The sequence below is a fragment of the Naegleria lovaniensis genome (genome assembly GCF_003324165.1).
Source record: "Naegleria lovaniensis strain ATCC 30569 chromosome Unknown tig031, whole genome shotgun sequence".
In the NCBI taxonomy this organism is placed as follows: Eukaryota; Heterolobosea; class Eutetramitea; order Acrasida; family Naegleriidae; genus Naegleria; species Naegleria lovaniensis.
The window spans coordinates 60939-78734 of NW_025407853.1; the positions used below are offsets into that span (position 1 = coordinate 60939).

The following is a 17796-nucleotide window of genomic DNA, read 5'->3' on the forward strand; positions in this document are numbered from 1 at the left end:
GCGTTTGATGAGCTTGATGCTGTATATTTGTCTGGTTCAAATTTTCCACAATTGACATATTTAAGCATCACATATGGACTCTTTCAACGCAATAACTTTTTCAACACTCTTGCTTCAGGATCGTCTTTGAAACATTTGAGACATTTGGAGTTGTTGACTAGTTGTTATGATGAACCATCATTACTTGCAATTATGAACAATTTATGTCCTCAATATTTGACGATTTGTCATCAACGTGATTTGGATTATGAGAAAATGAGAAAGAAAACAACATCTCCAACCAAAATAGTTTTTTATGAAAGTGTAGCAAAGTTTATTTCTCTTCAATAAATTTGTTTGTTTCTGTTTTGTAAAAAGAGTTTGGAATTAAGTTTTGCGAGACATGAATGGAGTTAAAAAAACTCATGTGAAACTTTGTTGTAACCTTGATTTTGCACAACATTGAGTAATGTTAAAATGTGGGATTTGTCCAGACCTCTACAAGCACAAACATCGAAGAAAAGGAGTGTCTTTGACAAGATTGATCATGTGATGAGGGTAGAACTATATATGCGGACATATTGGGGCACATCTATTCTATTGTTTCAGAGTTGACATTTTCACCTTACGGAGTCAGAAGATGGTCAACTGATCCAACATTCCCAATGTAAAGTAATTAATCTTGTGATAGCTAGAATGGTTGTATTATTAATGGATTGCAAGTACCATTCAGATTCTCCTCATCACGTAACACTAAATCTATTCTCCTTCGTAACCTAAAAATTGTACGTAGCAATGAGGTCAGAACAAATAAAGCTGGCATCTTGATACTCATGACAACGTTAGAAGTGTTTTTCTGTGTGATCGAAACATGTTTGAGCAATAAAGTCTTATGACAAAATATGCAGAAAATCCCTCAAACACCAATCCTTTTCCAAAGGATGGATGTTTGGCGAGTTTCAAACCCATTAGTTTAAATTATTACCAAACTCTTGTTGTTTACAATTAGAAACATGTTTTTTCCACTCTTCGAAGAGTTCTTTAATTTTGTTAAGTTCGATCACTTCAACCTCTTGTACAAACCCTGAGCAAGGTGTGCAATGACAAAATCCCAATCCCATCAAATAAATTGTGGAATTTTATCGCACCATTGAATTTTAATCTCAAATGAATGATAAATTGGGAAGATTTAGTTCGTGATCCACAAGAAAATTTTGTATAATTTGCAGAGCCATCTTCGTTTTATTGATCCCGACCGAGAATTCATAAACGGCCGAATACTCATTTTTTAATATTTTGCTCTTGAGAAGCAATTATTGATGATTAAAATTTATTCAAATTGCGATTCTCAAAATACAAGGCATACATAACCTACAGTAACCAATAAGAATAATTATCAAATTATGAAATGACAAGTTCAATTCCCAAATCACAATCTTCTATTCGGAAATGATGGTGGAACACTGAAGAGAAATCTCAGGTCATTGATATGAATGCGCCGCTCCGTTAAGTCAATATAAAAGCAATATTATCATCCTTCACCAACGCACATGTGTTTTATGATGATACAACACTCCAAGTGCATCACTTCTTCTTTCCGAAAGAAAACATCTCCTTCACAACGGCTTTCAATTCGGTAAAAAAGTGACCTCCGAACACTTTGGCTCTTCCCAAATGATCTGGAGCCTTATCCGCTAAATTCTCTGCAGCATTTTCAGCCTTCCGAACATATTCTTGAAACTTGGCATTATTTGCCAATTTGTTTGCAACATGGTCTTGCACTTTGGGTGCAATCACTTTGGTGAAGATTTTGCCAAAAAAGCTGGCGAAAGGGCCAAACATTTTTTTTCTCTTAATTGAACATGGTGGGTTGTCCCTCGATAAAAAATTTGTTTTATTCTACCAAGTTGGGGTATTGTGTATCTACAATGAGGTTGTGGATGGCTGCAATGATCCACACCATCTTTTGGTGATGTATCACACTACCTTTCCATGGTATTGCTAGGACACGAAAGTTGTTCGCTATTTGAGAAAGTTCCGTTTCCACAAGCTTTCTTGTAGCCCTTTGTTGCTTATTCTTCTTAACATCTGTATCAGGGTTCCAGTCCTTTTGAGTTTCACGCTTAGGACATACCCATCCAACCTTTTTGATTTTTCGTTTGACTGTCCTATAATGATCATCTGCCATCACAACATCACCCTCTTCCAAAGAATTTTCAAATCGAGTTTTGTCCCTAATAATTCCATGACCATCGTACTCTGTGGGAGGCCGATACTTGGAAACATATCCAATGCGATAAAAGAAGTCGCACGCAAAATGGTACCGTAGGGCATGATGGTGATTTTTCAATTTATGTGACCTCCACATATCACCTCGCTCTGTATTTTTCTCTTTCCGCTTGTTCAAATTTTTGAGTTTCATGATTTCTGTCACAGCTTTTGGTATGTCAATAGAGTCAAGTGCAACAGTACATTTGTGAAGCCATTTGGCTCTCGTTCTTCTTCGGATTGCTCTTTTTCTGATTGCTAAAGGAAAAAATTTAATTTCATTCTTGATATTGGTATACAGGATAGAACGCAAGATAGTGATTGCTCTACTGATATTTGAATGAGGGATATGAAATTGTATTTCCATTTTGATGAACGAGTCACCATATGTAATATAATACAAGAACAATAATACAACTTGGCGAACAGTTAACATTCCATAAAATTTTTCATTACTTGGACGCTGTACATATTTGATGACCTTTTTGATCACACTTTCCGGAATCTTCTTTTGTACTAATTCAACCAATGTTCTTTCATGTGATGATGACAACGGTTCGACATTTCGTTCATTAAAGACTGGCAAGGATTTTGTCATTTTTTATAGAGGGACAACCCACATGGAATCTTTTTGTTTGTACACACATCTACTGGAAATTGAATAATTTGTTGGAGTAGAAAATAGGGTTTGAAAAATTGGATATCGTTGTTCAAGTCGGAAATTGAAAAACTTTTATTTCAAAAAAATAGCATGATTTCCAATCCAACAACCACAGATCAAATCATCGACGTCTCTCCCATTCCCGACTCCTTCTACGACAATATTTGTGAATACTATGAAGAATTGATCGATCATCCTGACAAGTATCTCTTCAACGCTCGTCAATGGTTGCATTGGTTTCATCATTATCAAAATGAATCTGATACCTATGCTTTGAAATTAATGAGACGAGTCATTCAGAGTGGAACTTTGTATGCATTTCGTACTTTACAATTCGTAGTACCTTCTTGTAATGATGATGAACAAATATTAGAAATGATTGATTCGAATCAAAATTCTGAAGGAATTCCTTCAGTTCATGATTCATCCATTTTCAAAGGAAAAGAGAAACATATTCGAAAAGACATTTTGATTAATAAGGAAGAATTAATTCAAAGTGCATGTCATGTACAATGTTATTCGGATCAATTAGCTGCCAAATGCATTGCTGAGAGTTTGCGAGTGAAACCTGTGTTTGGAAAGACGAGTATTTCGATTGTTGAAGGGGATTGTTTAGAAGTTGCCATTCATGTCATGATGAAACAACGAACATTGTCACTCATTGATAGCACTACTACGACTACCACTGGTATTATTAACTCCTCCTCGAGCAGTGCAGTCCTGAACCTGCCAACTGTCATGTCACCATCCAAAAATAACAAAACTCAAAGAAAATCCAATTCCTCCAACACTTCCAACCAATCAACCACCTCTCCATTACCACCCTTCAAACTTGCTCTATTAAACATGGCCTCTTCCAAACGACCTGGAGGAGGTTATCGTGAAGGAGCAGGATCTCAAGAAGAAAATCTTTTTCGAAGGACCTCTCTTGCATTTTCCTTAGAAGATATTCGATTCGTTTGATTCTCAACGAGCATGGTATTATCCTCTCGAAAAACATGGAGGGGTCTATATTCCCAACGTTCAAGTCATTCGAGGATCAGAATCGAAAGGTTATCCCTTCCTTAATGAAATTTTCACACTTCATGTCATTAGTGTGGCAGCGTTGAGAAGTCCAAAATTAGATCACACAGGAACTCGAATTGATTCTTCATTGGTGGTGGATACAGTACGTCGAAAAATTCGATTAATTTTTGCAATGGCTCTCCAACATGGTGTGACACATTTGGTATTGAGTGCATTTGGATGTGGAGCGTATCGAAATCCTCCTCAACATGTTGCTCAATTATTTAAACAAGTATTAATGCAAGAATATGATGGAAAATTTTCACAAGTGATTTTTGCCATTTATAATGATGCCAATGCTATGAGAAGAGGAGATGGAGGAAATGTGGAACCTTTTGAAAAGGAATTTGGAATTAAGGCGAGTGTGTTTAAGGAACAATGAGCGAGTGGAATGGATGAGAATGGTTCATTCAATAATAATAGTAGTTTTATATATTTAGGATGTGTTTCATGATCGATTTCAATTGAGAGTGTGTGTATTGGAATATATATCTGTGTGTGAAAATATATAGCAATTGTTTTCTTTTGTAACACCCAACATTGATTCAAAAATTGAACTTGTAACAAGAGTATCGAAGTGATTGGTTGACAACATGAGATGATATGGCTCATGCTATCATTCCAGATTGTTCTTCATTGCCAGTGGGTTCCCAAAATGGTCCATTTTGCTTGTTAGAATTTAATTCTTGTTGTGAAATTGAAACATTTTTCGAGGAGGAACATGTTGTTGCAGATTGTGTATTGGTCTTGCTTGACAATTTCGAAATCAAAATGACACCCAACAATAGTGCAGTACCAACGGCAAAGGCACCTACCAATGCTGCAATCACAATGACAGCGACCAACCATTCTTCTAATGTGAGAGTATTCGACACTTTCATGGAATAGGTCGAATTCATTTCTCCCTCATTCAAACCTCCATTCAATGTTATGAAATATTCAGTGCTCATATTCACTCGTCGACTGAATAGAATGGATGCATTCAGTACGACTTGTTCATAGATACTGTACCTGAGGTTTTGTGGAGAGGCCAGCTGACCACGACACTGATATTGCCTGAATACGAGTAGGAAATACCCAAGGTTCGATCCGGAGTGACAATGAGAGTGTAAACGATGGATTGTTCGTTGGCGAGTGTTCCTGTTAGAGTAATGTTGGTTTTGAAATTGAGTGGAATGATGGTTTGGGAGTAGCTGTTGTTGCTCACGAGTGGCGAAGGTGTTATTGATGAAGACGATGCACCAAATGATGGTCCCGGAGATGCATTCGGTGATGACAAGGACGATAATTCATCGTCAGCACGTCCATTCGAGAGCAAACTTGAAATTACCATGCACCACAAGCATGCACTGTAAATGATTCGGAGAGCTGGTCTCTGGAGAATAATCATTCTGTGAAACGAGAAATTGTTTTTTTTAGGTATTCACTAAACTGTCAAGCGTTTCACAGTACTGCGCGCATGATTGGAACATCAAAAGAGCGACAGGCAAAACTGGAGGGGTGGAAGCGCGTTCCCAGAAAATAACAATTTACATGCACTAAAACACTTGTTCTCAAATTTATGCCTTACACTTATCAACATGGAATCCAACTGCTTGATCAAAGACCTTCAATTTCTCTCCCAAAGCTTCAAAGTACAAGTCCAAATGTCCACTCAAGCAATCCTTCTTTGGATCAGCAGCAAAGTGCTCAAACTTCAAACACAATCCAACTTCTGGAATCACATCAACGCACAATGGTGGAATGGAGACACCCATAGACTTGTGAAGGAGAGTCTTTCCTCCCACCTGAACGCCGACATCAATCTTCAATTGGTCAATATTGAAATCAAGCCAAACAGCTGCGTTGAGGTGAAGCTTGTTGGCCAACAACTTTTGCTTAAAGCCAACGTCGCATTCAAATCTCTTGTCTCCAGGTGTGTTGGAGTATTTACAAGAGGCTCCAACGCTCTCCAATGCCTTCAATCCCTTCTCAACGACCTTTTCAGCTTCCTTTATTACCTTACCAGCATCCTTCTCAACTTCTTTCACGACCTTACCAACGGCTTTACCAATGTTGCCGACCTTTAATTTCAAACCTTGAGTGGTGCTACTCATGGTCATCATGAGGACGACCACAACAGCCAAAGCAATGAATACGAAACGGGTAGATGATGATCTCATTTTTTTAAAGTGCGTTTAAATGAGCCTTAATTATATTTTTAAGCTATTGGACCGATGGATTTTACAATGAGGCGAGTCTGAAAAATTCCTTAAAAAGCTGTGAATGAAAGATTGATTGCATTGTTTTCTTTGAGCATGTAATATCTGTTTTAAGGTCCCTCTGTATAAGCTAAGGGATCACATCGTTATTACCTAACCGTTCAAGGATGTATTCAAAAATGTCATAAAGTTTGCGCAAATTCACATAGCTCATTTGATTATGTATTACGGAAACTGAACCAGGTATGCTGAACTTGAATAATCATCATAGGCTGGAGACGATGACTGTCAGCAAAACACCATTTTCATGCTCCAGTGTGAACAACGGGCTTACTCGGGCTGTAAGTAACGAGAAGCAACCCTCTTGAGCAGTGCCTAAAACGGTCCCAAACAAGCAAGTAGACCCTTAACAAAAGATTCTCAACAATAACTGTACTGTGAATTGGTTATGGAAGATCGTTCTTGTTCGTTATGGTAATGTCCATAGCCACGGACACCATTACATTCCTAATGTACAAAGAAACAATCAATGTCGAGCTCTCAAAAACCTGCTCAAGGAAAGAAACTGGTTATGGCCCTGGGGAACGCATTGTGCAAAGAAACGTTTCTTCTCTCAACATGGATTTTGGACAAAGCTAGCGCTATACATGTAAAAGCAAATATGTGACTGTTTCAGCATCGAAACATTATCAAGAACTCCAGCACACTCCTGAAGATCATATAGTACATGTTACCAAAAAGGAATAAATATTTAAATGGACTGTTGCTGCATTTTCTTTCTATACTCGCTTTTCTATTCTAAAATTGTAGAGAGATTATTGTGACACAGGATTCTTCTCGTTTCCAATTCCATCAAAAAATCCATCTACAAAGTCACTTGCCTTTGCAAGTAATTACATTGCAGCTCTTTTAAGGGGAAAATCTGACCGTACCTGGACGTTCACTTATTTTGAATGAAATTACAGGATGAAATAATGCTCAATAAAGCCCATCGTTGGATCGCCTATCACGCATGTATGAACTCGACAGGTCGACAAGTTGATGATTTCACTTTTGTATTAATGCGACTTTTCACCTCTGTGAAGGGCGGTTATTTTGATATAAACAAGCAGCAAATTATAACGGTCAATTGTCAAAAAAACAACAACAACCACCACAAGCTGCGACGATTCAATCGTCAACCACCAATATTCTTCGTTCATGATAACAAGCTTAACTGTTTTTTGATCTGATATGAAACAGTTCATTCATCCTACAGTGTTCCATACACATTGTTAACAGTCGAATACTACTTTTGAACTACTATTGCATGGCATGAAAGGTTGAGAGGAGCTCTTGAAAGATTGTTGATTGTCTGTAAGGTGAAGCGTGCTTATTGGACAACAGGTCTTTCTGGTCCTCCTCTTTTCCTTTCACGCCGTTGTCGCTCGTGTAAACCATATTTCTGAAATTAATCATTTGTTCGTGAAAAGGTAATTAATTATCTGAATTGATCTTTAAATCGAAAACATTTCTGAGTTTTGATGGTAAGCTTCATATAAAGCGAGATCGGCACATACATGTACAAACATGTTGTTTCCAATGATCGAGAGTGATATCCACAGTGGAGATAAACATGCGTTTGCAATGATGGAGTGTCGTAACTCGCGAAGGATTAATTACAATTTGTGGAGGGATGTTACTATTGTCAGTCTGACTCTGCCTCCATTGATCGATTGGTGTCGTTGACACGAAGGATCGGTTCATTTTCGCTCTGATGCATGCAAGTATTCAACAACAACACTTATCTCGATAGTAGCAACTAACTTTGGAAAATTCAAGGTAAAATTGTTAATTTAATTAAAAAATTCACAATTTAAAACATACTGCTTGTTGGTTTCAAACTGTACGTGGTGTTAAGCATGTCCATTTTATCTCGGGTGTATGTTATGAGCAGTGTGTAGAATAAGGCAATCTTAGAATTGGAGCATGAAAAATAGTGAGATAGTGCCACAGTGTGGATACAGAATATTCATGGCTCCGACAATTACATTTTCATGTGTTGTTGCTGTTTTTGTAAAACAAAAGGGAAAGGAGGAGAAGGAGCATATTGTTGATAGCTTCCAGTGAGCGGAATTTCTGGGCATAAATTCACCAAATGTGGTGGCGGTGGTGGAGGAAACAAGAAAAGAGGTGGAACGTTTATGCTTGTTGAAACCTGGCTGGTGCTTGTTGTTCTTGGCATTTCGTGATGGTGCTGACACAGTTCAGAAGCAATAAAAGGAGGATATTCATGATGGTGATGGTGTAGTGAGGAAGAAGTAGTGGTTGTAGACTCTCTTTCCACACGGTTTTTGGTGGCAGCATCCTCCATGATCTCATCCTGAACATCGGGCACAAAAGGAGGGCTTGCCAACTCGGGAGTTTTGATCATTTGTTCCATGGATTGACGAGTTGTTGTAGTGAGAGCGCTTGTGGTGGCAGATGAAGTTGTTGCTGTGGTTGCCATTGAAACACTACCTGTTGCTGGTTGTTGTTGTGGGAGTAGTGCCGTGTTCGAGGGTATCATGATTAATGGAACACCCATCATCATAATTGGTTGTCCCATTCCCGATGCCAAAACTGGTTGTTGTTGTTGAATGGGCACGCCATTAGGTTTTGATGCACTCGTATTGGTTGTTGTTGTTGTGCTCAACAATGGATTCATCACCAAAATATTCGGATTACTTGCTGCTTGATTGGCTGTGTTATTGGTTTGAGTAGAAACCATCAACGCACTGGTAGGATCATCTACAAATTGTGCATAGAAGGCTCTCACATTGGTCTTGTGTTTCCAACCCTTGTAGTGCAACTTCCGAACCGAGATGGAATCGTTGGTGAGAAAGACATCACAATAATCGCAATAGAACTTGGGCATTTTTTTTTTGGTTGAAGAAACACTCTTGCTGGCGTTCCCAACTCCCAGAAATAGTGTTACAATAGCATTTGGAAAGCACTTTATTTTTTAGAATCCTAACCATTTTAAAAAAGGTCGAGCAGGCTGTCGAAGTTTTGTTCTGGTGTTTGCTGGAGGTTTTTTCAATAAAAATGTTAAAACATGAACGAAACGCCTTTGTCGGTCTGTTGAGACCGGAATATCATGTTGCCATCAAAACAATGCTATTCGCAGTCCATCAATATATTAATGTCGAACATTTAATAGAAGATATTATTGATCAATGTGGATTTCATCGCAAGGATTTTAATACCATCCATCGCCATCTCGAACTATATTTCTCATACCTCATCACACACAACAAACGAGTCCCATTTGTTCTATACTGTTGCAAATTCCAGGTTGACAATTCAACAAAGATTGCACAATATGTTACTGATTGCATTGACCCGGACGAGGATAGTGCTATCTATAACATTTACTCTGACCCAAAATTTCAAAATCAAAGACAAAATCAAGAGTTAACATCAGAATGGATCAACAAACTACATTTTCAAGGCTATTTGAAATTGAAAGAGTGTCATGACGAGCTGATGCGAATTCGTCAAAAACGTAAACACTCCAAAACAAGTACAGCTTGCGAAGACCCACCTCAAACCTCAACAACGTCACAACGTTATTCTAGTTCAACCATCATGAAATTACTCGAACCAGAAAAAAATGTCGGCGTTATTGAATTACATAAAATCCTGGATCATGGTTTTGCTGAAGACTACATCACGTTGTCATATTCAACAAAAGAACAAACAGCACCGTATTACATGCTGCAACAACTAATTAACAACAAATTTATTCCAACACACTCATCAATTGTAAATACCAAGTCCGACACCATCTCTCATAATTTTGTAGACCATGCTGATTTTAAATCACAAAATAACGATGATGATAGTTATTATTCGGAATGTGATATATTTGATGAGGATATTCAAGAATTGAAAAAATTGTTTTTTCAGGTGTTAGGTAGTCGCAAATTAGTACCTCGAACTTTCTTTTTCACATATCTTCGTGATGCTTTTTCACAATTAATTTGCAAAGACAGTAGAGGCCATAGATGGAGCCCATCTGTTCTTTGTTTTGCTCAAGATTTATTGGTTATCATGGGATACAATGCGTATGAAGCATTGGCGAGAGGGTTGAAACGAGGACAAGAATTTGAACCCTCTTCTGAAAGATGTAACTTAGTCCTACCTTGTTCATCCACACTCGACCATCATTTTCACACCGCATCATATGGAGAAGGGAATACTAAACTAGACAAAGATGACTTTGATAAGCTAGTAGAAAAAATGAAGGTTATTGAAAATCAAAATTTTGGTCTTGTTCAAATTGATGCAGTAGATGTAACACCGCATTTAGGAATCAATACCAAGCTTGGGCTTGTATACGGTGCCAATGAAGGTCCATTGAAGATTAGTGATTGTACTGCACTAGCTCAGAGTCCGAATTTTCCACCCAAGGGTTTTTTAGCTGAAAAAATTGTTCAAACTTTATATTGCAGTATTAACGGTGAAGTTCGAATTCCTGGAAACTTCAAAGTATGCACTACTGAAACTGAACAAACCATTAGAGACACGATTTCTGAATTTCGTGACACATATACTCGAAACATCGTCTGTACTGTGTCAGATGCAGGGTCTGCTAATTACAAATATTTCACATCGAGCCCAAATGAACTACATCATTTTTGCTACAGTCACCATTGCAAAAACATGAGGAATGCAATTAATGGGAGACCAAAATTATATCCGGTTGCCACTAAAGTAGGTGCTCCAAACCTTCAAATTGCACGCCATTCCTCTGCTTGTATTTCTTCCAACGACAACGGAAACGGTTGCCATTTGATGAAAATTGTTATTCAAAGAACACAAGCGACCAACATACCACTTTCCTTCATAGTGAATGACAAAGACACAATTTCATTTGAATGGAAAGAAAAAGAACCACGGAATTTTAACTCTGGAGGCATTTCTTTCTATCATAGCAGCAATGACAACGAATTAAGTGTTACGTTGTTGAGTGAAACCCTTCATACTAACATTGGTAAAGTGTGTGTGGCAAATTTTAGCAATCAAGACATAGCTGTCACCAAAATTTCTTGTTCTATTTTACAACGATTTGAATTGAACACACTCGATGAAATATATAGACAACAACCTTTAGAGTGGTGTAAAATAGTTAAACGGAGCTCGTTTATCAAATATGATGATCAATCTGAGGATGTATTACGTGATGTATGCAATTTACAGTTACTTGAAAAATTACGATTATTGAACGAGAGAACCAACTATCGATATTTAGGATTCTATAAGTACTTAAAAGCGATACATGATTTATTTCATGTTTACGATGACAAAAATCATGATGGAACATCTTCACACAATTTGCACGAAGTGTTGCAAGTTCTTAAGGAAAATTTGGACTATTTGAATGAGTGGGATACCGTTTTCCAAGACGTCATTATTTCCAATAAGAATAATAATTTTACATTATCCGGAACCCTCACAAAAAACATCATTATCCATAACATCAAAACAATTCAGAAATTGATCAGAATTATTCCACAAGATGCAGTTTTTGATTTGTCTTTATTGGGAACACGTTCTCTTGAAGGATTTTTCGGAGAGTCACGTGATTATTCAAAAAGAACCACAGTATTGGACTATCATAGAAGTTACTCAAACATGAAAATCAAATTAGTGAAAAAAGAATGTGTATATCTTTCATACAATAACGATAGAAAGAGGAAATATTGTGATGCCCCTAGTCAAATTAACCAACAAATTTTGATGAGAATGACTGAAAAACAATTTGTTGACTTTAATAATGAAAGAAAGCAAGCTAGAGAAAGCGTGACATCCATTTCTTATAGTTTTACAGATCAAGATTTAATTTGTGCGAAAGACTTACAATTGCGATGTTTACAACATCGTGTCAACTCCATCCGTCAATCATACCATCAGTCAAGACATGACTATAGGGCCGGATTTGCCACCGATTTCATGGAGACAAGCATTTCCAATTACTACAACATTTCACTTCCTGTTTTCCATATTGAAACAAGTGAAGTTTTGCCAAACTTAACAGAACGACTTACATTAACCGACGACATCAGTTTTACCATTATTCAAACACACGACTCATTAATTCATGCTCAAAATCATATTGCGGCATTTTTGCTTAAAAAGCCCGTAGAATTTGAAATTAAGACTAATCATATTTCTTTGAGCAATGCAACCGTAGAGGTTCGCAATTTCAATGAGAACAATGAAAATGCATCTCGACATTCTGAACCAATTAACTCATTTAAAATATTTGTGGCACCAAATCAGACGGATCCATTCAAATTTAAATTAATTGGACAATTTTCATCAACAACCAGCACCAAGCTTTATCAAAAACAAATTGCTGTGATTGTTGGAAATTATCAGTTGTTGTCACCTCCTTTTTACGTATTTGCAAAGAAAACAAAAAACCTCGTTTCGTATTCCCAGCTGAGCCAGGTGGTGGCTTCGTCTCAAGACATGCAATAAAATGTCAAGCATTTTTCATCACAAAAAAAGTTCGTCCAAAAATTGGAACACGTTTAAAATTGTTCACCTATTTATTTCTTCCGACCACAATTACACCGTATTTTTCTAATCACAACAACATACCTCAAGTCGTTTTATTATTCATTATAGCTCCAGCAGAAGCCTTTGTCCTTCAACAAAGACAAAGCAGCTTTTGCTGGGCGAACAACAAAAAGCTAATGTAACAAAAACACTGAGACGTAGCCCGAATGAACCAAATAAAGGAATGTTACACCAGCGAAGTGGTAGTTGGGAACGCCAGCACTCTTGACCAAGCGACACAATCAACGTACTCTTATTCTTTAGTTAGAACCTCAATTGTGTTCATTGCATGCGTATCAATTGTTGCGTAAAGGTAGAGTAAGTTATGGGAACCCCTAATGGTGCACATTTCTTTAATATTTCTACAAATAAAGTTCATAATTCGGCATCTTAAATGCTGGCCAAGTCAAATACTTGCTGTTGTGGTGGAATTGAGAATAAAAGTCTCGAGTTGTTTTTCCAATTTTGAAAATTGCTCTGGAATAAAATCGCAAAAAACATGAAAACAATGAAATGGTATTGTGACAGTATGTTTTTCAACGTAACAGCCACCATTTTCCAGCATGTCCATAAAGGTTTCAATTTCTGAGCATAACCTTTCATTCGTTGAGTAGGAAAATAAATATCGAGAATTGACTTGTTTCAATCGATCGAGTCGGCTGGAATCGAAATGAATGGGTGACAATTTCTTGGCTCTTTCTTCTTGATGAAATCCAAGGGGAATTCCCCACTTTTTAAATTGATTCAGTGCCTTGTTTGGCAATGCTCGATCACAATGGTTTGGATCATTCATTCCCTTACTCGACATGGAGACGTCACACCACGGAGAGAAGCCAAAGTAGCCTCGAATGCAGTTGTACTGGTTTTGTTGGGCAAATGCAGAGTTTTTCTCTCGTTCCTGAGCCACTCGATCACACAACATGAGCCCCAAATGACCTCCGGCACTTTCTCCGAAAATTATGACATCACTCGGTTGTTTCTCATCGACCAGCCATTTGAATGCTTTAAAAGCGTCCTCAATAGCATCCTCAATATTATTTTCCGGATATAAACTATAGTCCACTCCAAACAAATCAAATCCATTCTCTGAGCAGAGCTTTTCCATCGTGTAGCATGTCGACGGCTCCCCCATAATATAGCCACCGCCATGGAAATGAATGAGAGCAATTCTTTGATCGTTCTTTGTTGCAGTAGTAGTCGCTTGCCTCAATTTCATGTCATGAAAATTAAAGTAAATGCTGGGATTCTTGTTGTGAATATTTTCAAAATTCGTTCTCAAGTACACCTTCTCTTCGGGATAGAAGAATGGCCCTGCTTTCGATTGATGGATTCCTGCAGGTAGTGTTTCTCTAAATTTTGCAATTTCTGCTATAATTTCTTCTCGGGGCTTGTCCTTGTCCATGAAATCATTATCCACGGGCACCTGATTTTCAGCACCATCAAATTTGCCAATCAGCGTATCCATCATGTAGATGAGAGCTAATTCTTGTTCCGATAAGTTTTGGAGCGAGTTATCTTCTCTCGAGTCACTTGAAGATCTCAATGTATCCATTCCTGTCCAATATTTGGCCTTCAATCGGAACGCATGAAAAATCAAACGGGTGATCTGAGCTGGTACGCTCAGCTTGTGCCACCATTTGAAATAGAGCGAGAGAGAAGCCAATAACGAGCCAGCAACAAGAGGGATATAAAGCCAAAACAACATTTTTTCCTTGTTGTTTCTTCTTTCTCAGTTCCAGTTGTATTCATGTTTCCGAATGAGAAGGGAAGATCGTTCTTGACAAAAAGCGATCAAATGCATAAATATTTGGCAATACATAAAAAATGTCGACTTGTCGTTCATCCAATGGCAGCAAGATGATGGTCTGTGGAAATAATGACTATTTTCAATGCACGGAGCAATTCCCTTCGCTTCCTTCTGTTTACAAACCCACCGCATTGCAGCAAAATGAAAATTTTGTTGGTTTTTATGATTCCATTCAAGACATGGTGTGCGGAGCTTATTATGGAATTATTTTGAATGGTAAGACAATAATTGTTTTTTTGAAGTAGTTGTTGTTCAAAGCTAATTTGGCATGTTAATATGGTCGTTTGAACTTTCAACCATGATGAAATTTTTCAATTATTTAAATTCATGACACTAATGTTATTGTTTGATCAAATGAAATTTTAATTTTTCATGATCACACAACTTGAAAATGTGAACCTCTGACAGAGAAGGGTGAATTGTATGGTTGTGGAAGGTAAATATATTCATTTCATTCGATCGACGGATCACATAACCCAATATTGACCATTCTATATGAACTTGGAACCTTGAGCTCAGAAACGAATATGGTGAATTGAGTCAACATGATGAATCTGAAGTGCAGAATGTTGTGACAAATTTCAAAAGAATTCCTTTCACTCATGGATCTGTAAAATTTATTGCTGCAAATTATTTCACCTCGTATCTGGTCACCACCGATAACAATGTCTATTGGTCAGGTAATCAAACCAATAGTCGTCGATTCGTTCTACATGATGGATTTGCAGAGCTTAAAACGAGCGTCTTGCAAGGTCGAAACTATAACATTCACAAAATTGAGACTGCCAATTCTTCTATTCATTTCGTGTTGGAAATTCAATATGACAATGGAGAATGGGAATTGTTTGGTAGCGGCAATTGTACACACACGTATGAAGATGGTACCGATAAATCCAATCAAGACTCTAATCATCAAGTCTATTCATGTATGAAATATAAGGGTGGTCCACTTCGAATTCTGAAATGCGGTGGTAATCATACCATGTTGTTAACTCTGGATTATCAATTGAAAGGAGCTGGATTAAATTCGAGGCATCAAATTGGACCTAAATCTGGCAATTATAACTTGAAAGATACCATTGAACCCATTGGATTTACCACGCATCAAATATTGGACATTACTTGTGGTGAAAATTTCACAGTCTATGCCTTAACGAATAATGAATTGTGGTTTTCAGGTTCATGTTGTGGAAATAATTCAGACACATTCACACTTCTTACCACTTCTCCTGCTCCCTTCAAATTTGTTGCGTCTGGATATGATTTTGTACTGTTTGTGGATATTTTTGGAGTTGTTTATACCAATGTGAATAGTTTGAGCAGCGTGCCATTTGAGGTTGGACAAATAGATTTGGAAGTGATTAACAAGGTGGCTGCAGGAAAACAATTTGCTTATTTCATTCATGCAACCAGTTCGAAACTAGTGACCGAACATTTTTGTAAATTGAGACGAGTCATGCAAGAGGGATTACTCTATGATGTGACTATTCAGTGCTGATGAGTAATATAGTATACATGTAAATGAGCCACTAACTACTTTAAAATCCAATTTTGACGTATTTTATTTACATTTCTAAAGACATTATTTACACTCTTCCAATGAATGATGAAATGGTCAACTTTCAAAATTTCCAATGATAATAATGGTAGTACGAGACAATGACATTGATGATCAACCATCACTACTCTGAAACGGTCCAAATCTCTACATCAGAAAATCGACAGCAATTCTCTCCACGACCGAGAGATGGTGAATGCTGCATCTGATCATGATTTTTAACCATTCCAAACATTTTCTCTCGTTCTTTACAATGAATGACACGAGGATAGACAAACGGAAATTGCACCAAATCCAATCCCAAATTCACCTCCACTTCCAAGTTAATATCTGAACATGAAATGGTTGGTAAATATTTGACTGGATCTTGATGATGTCTCTTGAATTTGTCATTGACAAAAACAGTGCCATGTTTCAAGTTGTGTAATTCTTGACCATTTCTCACGACCAAGAATTCACCATTTCGATGATTCAACAAACAGCCAATGACATCACCTTTGGAGACGTTGGATAAAAACACTCGATCAGCAATTCTATTGGTGGAATCTCTCTCATCATACACTCGCCCATTATCCATATGAAACGCAATGGTATCTTTGGCCCATCCAACCATTCCCTTGAAACCAGCTGGAGCAAAACCAATACCAACCTCAGGAGCTGATGCATTATTTCCAGAATACATGGACTCTGCAATCTTGACTTCAAAATATGTGAATTGAGAATTGGTGTGAATACTTTTCAGGTGTGAAATTTTTGAGGGATGATTAAATTGCATACATGGAAGATCAGTAGGACTCCATTGAGCAGGTGGAGGAGTACCAGCAGCACCTGCACCGTTATTATTCTGTTGTTGTGGGTTTGGAAGTTGAGATCGATGAATCAACAAGGAATGTTTTTGTGAATGTAATCTCAACGAATTATCTAAGGAAAAATTATTGGAATTGGAAATCAACGTTTTCACGTCATAGCAATGAAAGAAACCACCTCGTTTCGAATTTTTACCATGGAAAGGATGAGAGGAAGATCGCTCATTCAAAAAGAATCTCTTGAAATGACTTGGAGAAGGAAGAACCAACGGATGGTTGGTAATGGCAGCTGGATCTTCCAAGGTTGTGAGTGAGAGATGAAGTGATGCTCGTCGAGGACTTGTAGTACTTGTAGAAATGGTTGGAATGGTTGTAGGATTTGCTGCTTGTTGTTGTTGATGTGAGGAAGTATTGGAGGATGACGACGACGATGAAGAAGAAGCAGAGGTCGTTGTTATGATTGTTGGAGGATGTTGAGTCAAGCTCGTTGGAAACAAGGATTGAGAAAGTGTAGAAAGTACATTGAACACTCTCGAAGCAGCAGTAGTGGAAGGTTGTTGTTGCGTGTTGTCATCATGATTAGAGGACGAGAATGGAGTCAAGAATGGACCGCTGCGACTGGGGGCTGCCATGATCGAGTCAGAGGAGGAATGGTGTGGAAATCTTTTTTCTTGAAAGGTTGTGTGGTGTTGTGGTGTGTGTTGAGGGAAACGGGATGCCATTCGCAAGACACCACCACAAGGATGATGAAGGATAAGGTGTGGTGTAAGACATGTCTGGAAAGAAGATAATGGGTGTCATCATCGGATGATGAAGTTGAAGAAAATGTTCAGTCAAGAGTCCTCTCTTTTCTTGCTCGAGAT

At 37.7% G+C, this 17796-nt stretch overlaps 11 protein-coding genes across 11 annotated transcripts; 4 read left to right on the forward strand and 7 right to left on the reverse strand.

Moving 5' to 3' along the window:
* Positions 1-1563: 1563 nt before the first annotated feature.
* On the reverse strand, positions 1564-1821 carry C9374_007848 (uncharacterized protein; the record flags this gene model as incomplete). Its single annotated transcript, XM_044697858.1, has 1 exon — positions 1564-1821. The coding sequence occupies one exon, from the start codon at positions 1819-1821 to the stop codon at positions 1564-1566; it is 258 nt and encodes an 85-aa protein (XP_044545962.1).
* Positions 1822-1873: 52 nt separating this feature from the next.
* On the reverse strand, positions 1874-2845 carry C9374_007849 (uncharacterized protein; the record flags this gene model as incomplete). The annotated part of the gene is made up of 1 exon (XM_044697859.1): positions 1874-2845. The coding sequence occupies one exon, from the start codon at positions 2843-2845 to the stop codon at positions 1874-1876; it is 972 nt and encodes a 323-aa protein (XP_044545963.1).
* Positions 2846-2998: 153 nt separating this feature from the next.
* On the forward strand, positions 2999-3871 carry C9374_007850 (uncharacterized protein; the record flags this gene model as incomplete). The annotated part of the gene is made up of 1 exon (XM_044697861.1): positions 2999-3871. The coding sequence occupies one exon, from the start codon at positions 2999-3001 to the stop codon at positions 3869-3871; it is 873 nt and encodes a 290-aa protein (XP_044545964.1).
* Positions 3872-4106: 235 nt separating this feature from the next.
* C9374_007851 (uncharacterized protein) lies at positions 4107-4355 on the forward strand (the record flags this gene model as incomplete). Its single annotated transcript, XM_044697862.1, has 1 exon — positions 4107-4355. One exon carries the CDS (start codon positions 4107-4109, stop codon positions 4353-4355), a length of 249 nt encoding a protein of 82 aa, XP_044545965.1.
* Positions 4356-4581: 226 nt separating this feature from the next.
* C9374_007852 (uncharacterized protein) lies at positions 4582-4923 on the reverse strand (the record flags this gene model as incomplete). Its single annotated transcript, XM_044697863.1, has 1 exon — positions 4582-4923. One exon carries the CDS (start codon positions 4921-4923, stop codon positions 4582-4584), a length of 342 nt encoding a protein of 113 aa, XP_044545966.1.
* A 609-nt stretch (positions 4924-5532) lies between these two features.
* On the reverse strand, positions 5533-6135 carry C9374_007853 (uncharacterized protein; the record flags this gene model as incomplete). Its single annotated transcript, XM_044697864.1, has 1 exon — positions 5533-6135. The coding sequence occupies one exon, from the start codon at positions 6133-6135 to the stop codon at positions 5533-5535; it is 603 nt and encodes a 200-aa protein (XP_044545967.1).
* Positions 6136-8200: 2065 nt separating this feature from the next.
* Positions 8201-9070, reverse strand: C9374_007854 (uncharacterized protein; the record flags this gene model as incomplete). Its single annotated transcript, XM_044697865.1, has 1 exon — positions 8201-9070. One exon carries the CDS (start codon positions 9068-9070, stop codon positions 8201-8203), a length of 870 nt encoding a protein of 289 aa, XP_044545968.1.
* Positions 9071-9240: 170 nt separating this feature from the next.
* C9374_007855 (uncharacterized protein) lies at positions 9241-12681 on the forward strand (the record flags this gene model as incomplete). The annotated part of the gene is made up of 1 exon (XM_044697866.1): positions 9241-12681. One exon carries the CDS (start codon positions 9241-9243, stop codon positions 12679-12681), a length of 3441 nt encoding a protein of 1146 aa, XP_044545969.1.
* A 487-nt stretch (positions 12682-13168) lies between these two features.
* On the reverse strand, positions 13169-14467 carry C9374_007856 (uncharacterized protein; the record flags this gene model as incomplete). The annotated part of the gene is made up of 1 exon (XM_044697867.1): positions 13169-14467. One exon carries the CDS (start codon positions 14465-14467, stop codon positions 13169-13171), a length of 1299 nt encoding a protein of 432 aa, XP_044545970.1.
* A 119-nt stretch (positions 14468-14586) lies between these two features.
* On the forward strand, positions 14587-16067 carry C9374_007857 (uncharacterized protein; the record flags this gene model as incomplete). Its single annotated transcript, XM_044697868.1, has 3 exons — positions 14587-14785; positions 14978-15005; positions 15089-16067. 3 exons carry the CDS (start codon positions 14587-14589, stop codon positions 16065-16067), a joined length of 1206 nt encoding a protein of 401 aa, XP_044545971.1.
* A 184-nt stretch (positions 16068-16251) lies between these two features.
* Positions 16252-17565, reverse strand: C9374_007858 (uncharacterized protein; the record flags this gene model as incomplete). The annotated part of the gene is made up of 1 exon (XM_044697869.1): positions 16252-17565. One exon carries the CDS (start codon positions 17563-17565, stop codon positions 16252-16254), a length of 1314 nt encoding a protein of 437 aa, XP_044545972.1.
* Positions 17566-17796: the final 231 nt, after the last annotated feature.